Here is a 13922-nt window from a genome sequence, read left to right as displayed (position 1 = left end):
GAAATAAAGCAAATATATAGCATGATAAGGGTTTGTATTAAATTATAGCTGTACTTTTCCAGTTGATATAGCATATTCTTTAGGTTAACCAAAAAGGCTTGTTTTCTGCTTTTGAATATTTGCTGTATCTTATCACCTCCACTCTACTATTCGACCATGGTGAGCATCTAGCATGTACTCATATTCCTTTTACGCTTTGATTCTAATTAAAAGGGTTGATGAGTATATTTGTTTTTTTCTCTGTTAAGTATCCTGTTTCTTTGAGGTTGAAATGTCAAAATATAAATGGCTAGACTTTTTAGGCATTTGCCACTTAGAACCTGTTAAAAAATGATAACGATATCTTGCATTTCTTGTTGATTTAGGGCCTTTTTTATGTCAGTCACTGTGTAACTTAGTTGATCTCACTTCCCTTCTCATTTTGTAGACAGCAGAACTGGGGTAAGAAACCAGCTGTTGCTAATTCTAAAGCCTGTGCATCTTGTGGTGCTCATGCTGCCTGTACTGAGTCATCCCATGGATCATCTTTCCCTTGTACAGTTTTTCCTGTAACCCTGCTTAATTAATTGATTGGAAACCAAGTGTTGGATTGCAGAGGACTGAACTAACAAATCACCTCTCTGTACATTTTTAAGCAATCCAGGATCATTTCAAAGATGATCAAGTTGCCAATGTGTGGTTGAACTAAGATGACTTTTCAGGTTGATTTGAACCCAGAAGCTCTGTTATTTACCTGTTTTCCTGTGTCAGTTTTGGAACGATGTGTGTGTGCTTGCTAGTGGAATGTGTTCCATTCTTGATAATACTTGATGTCCTAGGAATATGTCAGACCATTTTTTGATAGTTTTGATGATTTAAAGCAGTGTGTAAGAGCGCTAACGTGGAAATCCTGTATTTTACTTTTCTCCATGTAGGTTGCCTTTGGGGATCAGTAAAAAAAAAAAAAAAAAAAAAAAAAAAGCTGTTGATTGCCTTGAATAGCAATAACTTCTCCCGCCTCCCCCTAACCAATTATCTTTTTTTTTTTCTTTTGCGGTACGCGGGCCTCTCACTGCTGTGGCCTCTCCCGTTGCGGAGCACAGGCTCCGGACGCGCAGGCTCAACGGCCATGGCTCACGGGCCCAGCCGCTCCGCGGCATGTGGAATCCTCCTGGACCGGGGCACGAACCTGTGTCCTCTGCATCGGCAGGCGGACTCTCAACCACTGCGCCACCAGGGAAGCCCCCAGTTATCTTTTTTTTGCTAATAAAAGTACACTAGGAATTGATTCTTTGGCTTTTTTGGGGACAGTTGTTCTTATATTTATTTTTCTCTGATTTTTTAAAATATATTTTTTAAATTAATTAATTAATTTATTTATTTTTGGCTGCATTGGGTCTTTGTTGCTGTACGTGGGCTTTCTCTAGTTGCGGCGAGCGGGGGCTACCCTTCAGTGTGGTGTGCGGGCTTCTCATTGTGGTGGCTTCTCATTGTGGAGCACGGGCTCTAGGCGTGCTGGCTTCGGTAGTTGTGGCACGTGGGCTCAGTAGTTGTGGCTCGCGGGCTCTAGAGTGAAGGCTCAGTAGTTGTGGCTCACCAGCTTAGTTGCTCCGTGGCATGAGGGATCTTCCTGGACCAGGGATCGAACCCGTGTCCCCTGCATTGGCAGGTGGATTCTTAACCACTGAGCCACCAGGGAAGTCCGTATTTTTCTCTGATTTTAAAAAGCATTAAATAATAACCTTGTGGATCTGATTTAGACTCAGTAATGCTAGATCTCACTTTTTTCTCTTCTCCTCCCCTCTGCAGGATGATGAAGTGGTTCTGCAGTGTACTGCAACCATCCACAAAGAACAACAGAAGCTGTGTTTGGCCGCAGAAGGGTTTGGCAACAGACTTTGCTTCTTGGAGTCCACTTCGAATTCCAAGGTGGGATAAAGCCTTTCCAGGCTACTCAAACATTCAGGTTTTAATAGGGGCATTGAAGTTATTTATGGGCACTCTGCTCTTTTCTATGGAACAGAAACTAAAGGAAATTGAACAGTCTTTTCCCTATTCATTAAGCAAAGTTTCAGTTGCGCCCCTACTCTTTGCAAATAACTCAGATGCGCCTGTTAACAGGAATAGCCAAAGTCCTTGCCCCATGCTGTTTATATATAGTAGGGGAAAAGTAAACAGTGTAAATAAGTGATATAATTTCAGAACCGATAAGGGCTGTGAAGAAAAGCAGAGTAGTAACAGGGCGGAGAGCGATAAGGCAAGGACTCACCCTTTCGCAAAGGGTAATTAATGAAGGCCTTTCTGAGGCAGTGATATTTGAGCAGAATGAAGTGAGGGAGGGAGAAGTACTAAGTTCTTGACCATTCTGGAAAGAACCAGGCAATGCAAGGGCCCCTCGTTAGGAAAGTGCTTGCAGAGTGTTTAAGGAAAAACAGGTAAGCCACTGCAGCTCTAGTACCCTGAATGGGGCCACTGGTGAGGAAAGGTGAAGGGCCTGTCAGCCCTTGGTTAGCAATTGAGGTTCCTTCCTAGTATAAAGGGAGGCCATTGGATCAGGTGAGCAATGCAGTTTGATTTAATATTTAAGTAAATATTTGATTCAGCTCTTCTGTGGATTAGAGGCTTTTGTGGTTTTTTTTTTTTTTTTTTGGCTCAAACAACAGAAATTTATTTCTCACAGTTTTGGAAGATAGAAGTCCAAGATCAAGTTGCCAGCATGGTTGGGTTCTGGTGACAGATTAGAAGCTTTTGAAAGAGTAAGATTAGAAGCAGTGAGAGCAGGTGGAAGGTGCCTGCAGAAGTCTGCAGGGCATCTGCTGGGTCTTCAGATGAGAAGCAACGGTGGTGGGAAACTTGGGGGGGTTGAGAATAGACTTGTAGGATTTAGAGGATGTGCTGATAGATGACTGTGTAGAATAAAGGAAAGAGAGGAAATGAAGATGTTTCTGGTGGTAGAAAATCAACCAGAAAACTGTCAATTTAATAATGTTTTGTGTAGCACTTTTTAGTTTACAGAGTCCTTTGACCTGCATGATTTCATGTAATTGTCACAATAGGAGAATGTGTGCATGGTTATTGCTGTTATAGTCACTGTACACATGAGGACATGGGGGCTAGTAGAGGGCAGGTACTAGACCAGAGGCTTCCTGTGACTCAAAGCAAGTGTCGTCAATAGCTTTTCACAGTTAACACCTCGGTCTTTTGGCTTCGAGTCCCTGATTCTTCCCTTTATATCACAGTACCCCTTTCATTACTCTGTGGAATAACATTGATCAATGTATACATATGACTTATTTATTATAGTAATTTAATGCCAAGTCACATTATTAATATTGTAATGGTGGGTGACAAAACATTATGCATTTTATAGCCCTGCCTAGATTTATTTTTAATTTGACAAGTGTTTATTGAGCATTCTCTTTGTGAAAATTACCACAGTAGGTATCCGTTGTGAAAAATATTCTTCTTAAAAGAACTTATTAAGGATTTTAATATCTAGTATTTTCCCTGTGGTTTCTGGAATTTTGTCGTGCCTAGAACCAGGCCAATTAGTTAGCTGGGTTTTTATTTTTCACTGTACTGGCTATGGTTCTCTTGGTCCTTTAATATAAGAGCTGGTTTCCAGTACTAAAAATGAACTCTCCTCATGCTCTAGTTAGGTATGTCATGTAGCAGTCAAGGCACTAAAATAGTCTAGGCACTCATTTAAACTGTTTAATCTTGAAATAGATCAAGAGGGAGGAGTAGGAGGAGGTGGAGCTCACCTCTCCCCACAAACACATCAAAAATTCATCTACATGTGCAACAGTTCTCACTGAAAACTAACTGGAGACTGGCAGAAAGATTCCTGTACAGCCAAGGCTATAAGAAAGATCCTCATGGAATCAGGTAGGAAGGGAAGAGAAGTGAGCAGGTTGGCACCTGTGCCTTTGGGAGGGGACTCAGAGGAAAAGAGAAATTACACGGGTGGAGATTTGCCCTGGGGAGTCAGCAGTTCCTGTTACATATTGGATGCCCCAGCCCTGGGGTCTGACACAGTTAAATGAGCCCCTTTGGCTGGTGGGAGGGCTGGTGGGACTCAAAGGAGAGAGCTATGGGAAGCCTGAATTTTGCCTGTGAGCAGTGTGCTTGTGCTGGCTTGCTCCTGAAGCAAGGTGGAGAGGGCAGATTGAAAACTGCTGAGATGGCTGCCTGGTTGCCTGTGACTGCCCCAGTGCACGCCACAGCCCGAGCCCAGCAAACACTCCAATCCCGCTTACTATATACTAACAATGAAGTCTCAGAAAGAGGAAACGAAAACAATCCTGTTTAAAATTGCATCAAAAAGAATAAAATACCCAGGAATAAACTTAACTAAGGCAGTGAAAGACCTATACTATGAAAACTATAAAACACTGTTGAAGGAAATTGAAGATGGTACAAAGAAATGGAAAGATATTCCATTCATGGATTGGAAGAAATAATATTGGTAAAATGTCTGCTACCCAAAGCAATCTACAGATTTAATTCAATCCCTATCAAAATACCCATAAAGTTTTCACAGAGCTAGAGCAAATAATCCTAAAATGTATATGGGACTCAAAAAGACCTGAATTGCCAAAGCAATTTTGAGAAAAAAGAGCAAAGCTGGAGATGCCATGCTCTTTGACCTCAGACTATACTACAAAGCTACAGTAATCAAAACAACATGGTACTGACACAAAAAGAGACACAGAGATCAATGGAACGGCATAGAGAGCCCATAAATAAATAAACCCAGGCACCTACATTCAATTAATCTATGACAAATGAGGCAAGAATATACAGTGGAGAAAAAACAGGCTCTTCAGTAAGTGGTGCTGGGAATACTGGACAGCTACCTATAAAAGAATGAGAGTAGAACATTTCCTCACACTGTATACAAAATAAACTCAAAATGGATTAAAGACCTAAATGTCAGACCTGAAACCATAAAATCCTAGAAGTGAACATACGTGGAACACTCTAGTATACTCCATGTTAGTATACCTGAAACTAATATAATATTGTAAATCAACTATACTTCAGTAAAAGCTTACACAGTGATGCATGTCAATTACATCTCAAAAAAACTGAAAAATTTTTTTGGAAAAAAAATAAACTGGTTAATTCTTCGCAGGGATACTTGGCTATCTAGTTGTGACTGTTGACATAGTGAACTGACCATTTCAACCATTTTTGTTGTTGTCGTGCTCTGTTATTCTCTTTCGGTTTATTTGAAAATTTGTATTTAAGATGAGATACTGAAATTGTTTATCAAGCATAGAATAAAACAGCAACTGAAGTCCAGTAAACCAATCTGAACTTTTGTTTTTTTAAAGTTCTTACAACATAAATACTGTTTTCTTTCACCTACTCAGATTACTTGATGATTCCCTACTGTGTCAGTTCTTTTTCATATCTCCGTTTTACTTTGTTCTCCCTGACTTGTATATCCTTCCTTTACGTTTCCTGCTGGTGAAATACTGCTTGTCCTTCAAAGCCTATCTCAAATAGTCCCTTCTCTGGGCTGTTTTTCTCTCTGTTTTTCTTAAGTGATTTATTTATATTTCTATTATATTTTCACCTGGGCTTAATTCTGTGTAACATCCACAACATCTTCTCTCCCTGAATACATAAGTATATATGCTCCCAGGTACCATACACCAGCTTCTAAATTCCCTGAGGACCTGGGCATAGCTCATTTATTTTCTTATTTTTTAGCATGAAGCACTAGTGAGTGATTCATAAGGTTTAATGGGTTATTAAATTTGAAAGGCAACCACTAGTCTTAGGGCAATTTATTTTATAAAATAGACTTTTAATTTTCTATAATAGCAAAGAGTCAAAACTGTGGATTTCAGTTGATGTTTAAACTATCTAAGCCTGGGTGCAGATGTGTTTCATGCAGATATATCTGGATTTGACATTCATTGGTAGAAAATGAGAGATGGCCTTTTTTTTTTACCCCTCAAATTGGTGTCTCCTGCATTTATTATAAAGGTTGGGAGAACAGAATTATTGTTGGCATTGAGTAGTCAGTCACTGTAAATTATATACATGTTCCTGGAAATGATCCCAGAAAAACCTTAAGCTACATAATCTTCTAATCAAATGCAAGACTTACTTTTTCAGAAATTTTCCTAGGATATTTATTCAGGCTGATCTGTGCCTGAAAGAGAACGTTTCATAATTCCAGCATAGATTTTCTTGCAGAAAATGTAAGCATTAAATCTGATGATATGTTTACTTAGTTATTCATAATTAATAATTATGGATATTTACTGCACACTCCTTATATGAATGACACTTTGTTTCTATATTATAGAATTGAAAAGTTGGGCTTTTGTTCTTTGGAACTAGTCATTTTCAGAGATACCCACCTTGTTATTATTAAAAAGTTTATGGAGAAATGAGAAGTTATTAGGGAGGCATAGTTTTTAATCTCCTTGAATCTCCACATAAAAACAGACCTATGACGATGGCAAAACCTGAAACCCACAGACAACATAATATCTAAAGCAAACTAGGTGACAAGTTATCCCCACCTCTGGTATCAGTAAGTGTAGGGGAGGAAGTGTAGGGGAGGTGACATGGTTTCTGTTGTCTCTGAAAACCGGTAAGGGGTACTCACTAGAAAGCATGGTGGGCCAATGTGAAACTAGAAGCTAAAACTAGGAAGGAACAAAGGAACTATGATAAGGATGGATGTTTCTAGAGCAATCTTGGCTTATGAACTTGTGAAACTAACCAGATAAGGCTCTTTTCTTGACAAAGCCCTGCTCTGAGGGGAAATTGTTGGGAATCCAGTTCAGATTGAGCAGGGTGGATAGGGGCAAAGGATAAAGAAGGACCAGGTGAAAGTGGGGCAGGGAAACAGCCAATAGATCTCATAATCAAAAAGCCTTGTTTTGAACACTAGATGAAAACAGCAGAACAAGTTGCTGTAGGACCCTGAAGCTACAAAAGCTATGCTGGGCTTTCCTGGTGGCGCAGTGGTTGGGAGTCTGCCTGCCGATGCAGGAGACGCGGGTTCGTGCCCCGGTCCGGGAGGATTCCCATGCTGCGGAGCAGCTGGGCCTGTGAGCCATGGCCGCTCAGCCTGCGCGTACCGAGCCTGTGCTCCGCGACGGGAGAGGTTGCGGCGGTGAGAGGCCCGTGTACCGCAAAAACAAACAAACAAACAAAAAAAAGCTATGCTGACCCACCCTCCTTTCCCAAGCGTACAAGGAAGCTCATCTCAATTTTTATCTGTTTATCTGGTGTGCTTTTGTTGCCTGTAGACATAATTCTCCTTATTTGTTTCTTTTATATAACTATATATATATAGTTATATGTATATATAATTATATATAATGTATATAATTTATATATAATTGTGTATAATTTATAAATAATCACATATAATTTATGTATACTGTATAAGTGGAGTAATTAATTTACATTTATTTATATAATTATTTACATTTTTGCATTATGTATGTAGATCTAATTTTATATGTCACAGAGAAGAAGGAGCAGAATAATATCTGTAGGTAATCCAGGCCCACCAGACTTTCAACTGCAAACCAGGAATTTAAAACAACCATGATTAATATGCTAAAGGTTCCAATGGATAATGTAGACTGCCTGTAAGAACAGATGGGCAGTGTAAGCAGAGAGGTGGAAATTCTAGGAAAGAAGGAAAAAGAAATGCTGGAGATCAAAGACACTGTAACAGAAATTAAGAATGCCTTTGATGGGCTTATTAGTAAATGGGACGTCGCTGAGCAAACAGTTTCTGAGCTTGAGAGTATCTCAAAAGAAGCCTGCAAAAGTGAAAAGCAAAGAGAAAAATGACTGAAAGAAAAACCATAACAGAATTGAGTATCTAAGAGCTGTAGGACACCTACAGAAGTTCTGTAGAATCATGATGAAAGGAATAGAATAAATATTTGAAACAGTAAAGACTGATAATTTCTGCAAATTAATGTCAGACACTTAACCACCGATCCAGGAAGTTCAGAGAACACCAAGCAGAATAAATGCAAAAAAACCCTCCACATAGGCGTATAATTTTCAAGGTACAGAAAATTAAAGAAAAAGTCCAGAGAGAAGCCAGAGGGAAAAAACTTACCAATGGAGGAGCAAAGATAAGAAGTACATCCAACTTCTCAAAACACCACTGGAAACAAGAAGAAACTGGAGTGAAATATTTAGTGTTGAGAGAAAAAAAAAACCTCTATACCAACCCAGAATTCAATATCCTGCAAAATTACCCTTCAGAAGTGAAGAAGAAAGACTTTCTCAGACAAACAAACATTCAGGATATTTTTTGCCAGTAGACCTGCTTTGCAAGAAATGTTAAAAGAAGTTTTGCAGTAATAAGGAAAATATATAGGTCAAGAACTCTAATCTTTAGCAAGGAAGGAAGAGCATCAGAGAATGAGTGGTTAAAATAAAATCTTTTATTTTTCTTATTCTTAATTGACCTAACAGATTGTTGAAAGTAGTAATAGCAATACTGTATTTAAATATATACATATGTATTCATTTAATAATTTTCCAAACAGAAAGCACCAGGCCCAATGGATTACTCACTTATTATTATTTTTTCCTTCCTTCCTTCCTTCCTTCCTTCCTTCCTTCCTTCCTTCCTTCCTTCCTTCCTTCCTTCCTTCCTTTCTTTTTCTTTCATTTATGGCTGTGTTGGGTCTTTGTTGCTATGTGTGGGCTTTCTCTAGTTGGCGCGAGTGGGTGTTACTCTTCGTTGCGGTGTGCGGCCTTCTCATTGCGGTGGCTTCTCTTGTTGCAGAGCATGGGCTTTAGGTGCGTGGGCTTCAGTAGTTGTGGCATGAGGGCTCAGTAGTTGTGGCTCACGGGTTGTAGAGTGCAGGCTCAGTAGTTGTGGCACGTGGGCTTAGTTGCTCCATGGCATGTGGGATCTTCCTGGACCAGGGCTCGAACCCATATCCCCTGCATTGGCAGGTGGATTCTTAACCACTGTGCCACCAGGGAATTTCCTCACTTATTATTCTTAAGGAAGACACTATACCAATTCTTTATAATCTTTTTCAGATGATTGATGCAGAAGGAATACTTCCTAACTCATTTATGAAACCAATGTTACCCTTATATCAAAATATGATAATGACATTACAAGTAAAAATAACTACAGACAATATCTCTTTATACATAGATATAAAAATCCTCAGGAAAATATTAGTAAATAGAATGCAATAATGTATAAGAAGAATTATACACCTTGACCACATAGGATTTATTCGAGGTATACAAGTCTAGTTCAACATTCAAAAATCAATTAATGTATCCATCACATCAATAGAAAAAGAAAAATCACATGATCATATTAATAGATACAGAAATTGTGTTGGAAAAAACAACATGCATTCATGATAAAAAAAAAAAAACTCTTAGTTCCCATATAGTCTTAGTTTACTTTTTCTCAACTTGATAAAGATTATCTACAGAAAACCTACAGCTAATATACTTAATGGTGAGAAGCTTGAAGCTTTCCCGCAAAGATCAGGAACAAGCCAAGAACATCCCCTCTCATCACTTCTTTTCAACATTGTACTGGAAGTCCTAGCTAATGCATTGAGACAAGAAAAGGAAATAAAAGGCCTACAGATGGGAAAGGGAGAAATAAAACTGTCTTTGTTCATAGATGATGTTATAAATCTATGTAGAAAATCTGAAAGAATCAACCAAAAACTCCTAAAATTAATAAGCAACTATTGCAAGATACAAATTTAGTATACAAAAGTCAATTGCTTCCCACTATACTGACAGTAAACAAGTGGAATTTGAAATTAAAAACACAATACCAGGGCCTCCCTGGTGGCGCAGTGGTTGAGAGTCCGCCTGCCGATGCAGGGGATACGGGTTCGTGCCCCGGTCTGGGAGGATCCCATATGCCGCGGAGCCCGTGAGCCATGGCCGCTGAGCCTGTGCGTCCGGAGCCTGTGCTCCGCAACGGGAGAGGCCACAACAGTGAGAGGCCCGCGTACAGCAAAAAAAAACCAAAACAAAACAAACAAAAAAAAACCACCACAATACCATTTATATTAACATGGCAAAATGGAATACTTAGGTATAAATCTAATAAAACATTATAATATCTGTATGAGAAAAACTACAAAACTTTGAAAGATATCAAAGAAAAATTAAATAGGTATTTTGTGTTCATGGATAGGAAGACTCAATACTATCAAAATGTCAGTTCTTCCTGACTTGATCTACAGATTCAATGCAATCCCTGTAAAAATCCCAGCAAGTTATTCTGTGAATATTGACAAGCTTATTCTAAAGTTTAGTTGGAGAGGGAAAAATAACCAGAATAGCCAACAGTGTTGACGGAGAAGTACAAAGTTGAAGAACTGACACTATCCAACTTAAAGTCTTGCTGTAAATCTACAGTAATCAAGACAATGTGATAATGGTGAAAGATAGGACCAGTAGATCAATGGAACAGAATAGAAAGCCCAGAAATAGTCCCACAGATAAGGTCAGGTGTTCTTTGACAAAGGAGCAAAGGCAGTCCAATGGAGCTAAGATAGTCTTTTTAACAAATGGTGCTGAAACAACTGGGCACCTACCTGCAAACAAATGAATCTAGACACAGACCTTACATCCTTGACAAAAATTAATTCAAAATGCATCACAGACTTAAATGTAAAATGCAAAACTATAAAATCCCAGAAGATAACGTAGTTAGAAAACCTAGATGATCTAGGGTGTGTTGATGAGTTTTTAATTACAACAGCAAAGGCACGATCCGTGAAAGAATGGATCAGCTGGACTTCATTAAAATTAAAAACTTCTGCTCTGAGAAGGACAATGTCAAAAGAATGAGAAGATAAGTCTCAGACTGAGAGAAAATACTTGGAAAAGGCCCATCTGATAAAGGACTGTTTCCAAAATATAGAACTCTTAAAACTCAGAAATAAGGAAACAACCTGATTAAAAAAATGGGCCACAGGCCCTAAGACACCTCATTTAAGGAGATAACAGGTTTCCCCTGCCATCTGAAAGTAGAGCATTCCTATGAAACTTTTCATACGGCAAAATGGCTTAAAGCAAACAAGCAGTTACCTTAGGACACATCTTGCTAACAGATGCACAAATTAAACTGAGATAAAGCACAGATGCTCACAGACACAGTCAAAGCTATGGCTGCTTGATACTGAGTGTAGCTTCTGAGGAAGGACTGCGTGAAGACAGTTTGGAGGCTTCTTACAAAACTAAGCATACTCTAACCATATGACCCAGCCATCATGCTCCTTGGTGCCACTCTTGTTGCTGATAGTATGGGCTGGATCTATATAATGGCTTGCTGCAAGACAAAAGCTGAACGCTGTTTCTGCTTTTTGCCTTTTTTCGTAAAAGCAAAAACCCTCTTCCGATTTCTTTTGATTAGCCAACAGGTACTAATGGAGATCTTCCCTAAAAGCAAACTGGCATAAAAATAGACTTTAGAAAAGCAGGGGATACCTGTATATAGATCACAAATAAGCACATGAAAAGTTGTTCCACGTCTTATGTCATTAGTGAAGTGCAAATTAAAACAATGAGATAGGCCCTCTGCCCCGCCCCTCGCTCTGTTCCTCACACTGCAGCCCCCGCCGTAGCCGCGGCGGAGCCCACTGCCACTGCTTCTGAGCAGAAGATGCCTGTGCCTCCCACGTATGCTGATCTTGGCAGATCTGCCAGGGATGTCTTCACTAAGAGCTGTGCATTTGGCTTAATAAAACTTGATTTGCAAACAAAATCTGAGAATGGACTGGAATTTACAAGCTCAAGTTCAGCCAACACTGAGACCACCAAACTGCCGGGCAGTCTGGAAACCAAGTTACAGATGGACTGAATATGGTCTGATGTTTACGGAGAAATGGAGCACTGACAACACACTAGGCACAGAGATTACTGTGGAAGATCAGCTTGCACGTGGCCTGAAGCTGACCTTCGATTCATCCTTCTCACCAAACACTGGGGAAAAAAATGCTAAAATCAAGACAGGGTCCAAGTGGGAACATTATCAACCTGGGCTGTGACGTGGATTTCGACCTGGCCAGGCCTTCCACCCGGGTGCTCTCATGCTGGGTTATGAGGGCTGGCTGGCTGGCTGACTACCAGATGAATTTTGAGACCACAAAGTCTCGAGTGATCCAGAGCAACTTTGCGGTTGGCTACAAGACCGATGAATATGAATTCCAGCTTCACACTAATGTAAATGATGGGACAGAGTTTGGCGGCTCCATTTATCAGAAGGTGAACAAGAAGATGGAGACTGCTGTTAATCTGGCCTGGACAGCAGGAAACAGTAACACTCGCTTCGGAATCACAGCCAAGTACCAGATCAACCCTGACTCCTGCTTCTCGGCTAAAGTGAACAACTCCACCCTGATAGGGTTAGAATATACTCAGACCCTAAAGCCAGGTATCAAACTGACACTTGCTGGATGGCAAGAATGTCAGTGCTGGTGGCCCCAAGCTTGGTCTAGGGCTGGAGTTTCAAGCATAAATGAATACTGTACAGTCATTTAATTTTAAACTATTTGGCAGCATAGCTACCTTCAGAATTTGGTGTACCTTTTAATGTTGTCTGTCTGGGATGCAAGTATCGCTAAATATCATGTTAGACTTCCAGGTTAAAGGTGATTCCGCTTTAGGGTGTTACCCTTTCAGAGGTACAGAAGAAACCCAATTTCAAAAAAGGTCCTTTCAGCTGTAGACTTGAGGGGGAGCTTGCTGGCCCCTCTAGAGATGTCAGGTTTCTTTTTTACCTAGAAATGGCTGCAAGTGGAAGTTGGTAATTTGCAGGTACTTTGTAATTTGTAAATTCGTATTAAGTAAATGAATGAAATTGTGATTTCCTGAAAACTGAACCTTGGTCTCCTACCTTGATTGAGGAGAGGCTCTTTCATGGTGTATACAAACTCATCTGAAAGGGACTTTTTTAGGCCGGGACTCTTTCCACCCCAATCCATCACCTCTTTTACACCAAAAGTAGTCTTCAGGGAGTGGTAGCTGTTTCTTCTGTGCCATTTTGGGGTGGAGAAGGTGGATGTGATGAAGCCAATAATTCAGGACTTAATTGTGTTTTTTCTCATGTTGTGTTTTTTTGCCCTTGCACCAGAGTATGGAATAGCTTCTAAGAGCTCCAGCTGCAAGCTGGGAAGAGTCTATGTGACTGTAATCACATGGTGACAACACTCAGAATCTAAATTGAACTTATGTTGTATTTTTGCCACTCAGTTTATTTTTTAGCAGTTTAATGGGTACATTTTAGAGTCTTTCATTTTATGTGGAATTAGTTCCTCATCTTCAAATGCTGTAATTAACAGCACTTAAAATAAAACTTGAATAAAATATTGAAACCTTAAAAAACAACAACAACAAAACAATGAGATTCCACTGTGCCTATTAGTGACCAAAATCCAGAGCATTGACAATACCAGATGCTGAAAAGTTTGTGAAGCAACAGAAACTCTTATTCATCATTGGTGGGAATGCGTAATAGTTCAGCCACTTTGGAAGACAGTTTGGAGGCTTCTTACAAAACTAAACATACTCTGACCATATGATCCAGCCATCATGCTCCTTGGTATTTACCCAAAGGAGTTGAAAGTTTAAATGTTCACACAAAAAGTTGCACGTGGATGTTTATAGCAGCTTTATTCATAATAGTCAGAACTTGGAAGCAACCAGCATGTCCTTCAGTAGGTGAATGGATAAATAAACAGTGTTACATATAGATAGTGGTATATTACTCAGTACTCAAAAGAAATAAGCGGGCTTCCCTGGCGGCTCAGTGGTTGAGAGTCCGCCTGCCGATGCAGGGGACACGGGTTTGTGCCCCGGTCCGGGAAGATCCCACATGCCGCGGAGCGGCTGGGCCCGTGAGCCATGGCCGCTGAGCCTGCGTGTCTGGAGCCTGTGCTCTG

At 39.9% G+C, this 13922-nt stretch overlaps 1 protein-coding gene and 1 pseudogene across 3 annotated transcripts in view; both read left to right on the top strand.

The window, feature by feature from the left end:
• Positions 1-13922, top strand: part of RYR2 (ryanodine receptor 2) — a 729440-nt gene that overhangs the window by 204109 nt on the left and 511409 nt on the right. For both annotated transcript variants that reach the window (XM_082634943.1, XM_082634944.1), the window contains exon 2: positions 1789-1908. In XM_082634943.1, the coding sequence (XP_082491069.1) occupies positions 1789-1908 (120 nt within the window). The remainder of the gene's footprint in view (positions 1-1788; positions 1909-13922) is intronic.
• LOC309812557 (non-selective voltage-gated ion channel VDAC1-like) lies at positions 11580-12554 on the top strand (annotated as a pseudogene). Its single transcript has one exon. The product of its transcript is annotated as a non-selective voltage-gated ion channel VDAC1-like (transcript).

This window comes from Mesoplodon mirus (assembly GCF_964341445.2).
Source record: "Mesoplodon mirus genome assembly, chromosome: 2".
Classification (NCBI taxonomy): Eukaryota; Metazoa; Chordata; class Mammalia; order Artiodactyla; family Ziphiidae; genus Mesoplodon; species Mesoplodon mirus.
Note: the sequence above shows the minus strand (reverse complement) of the source record. Positions and strands in the feature narration are given on the sequence as shown.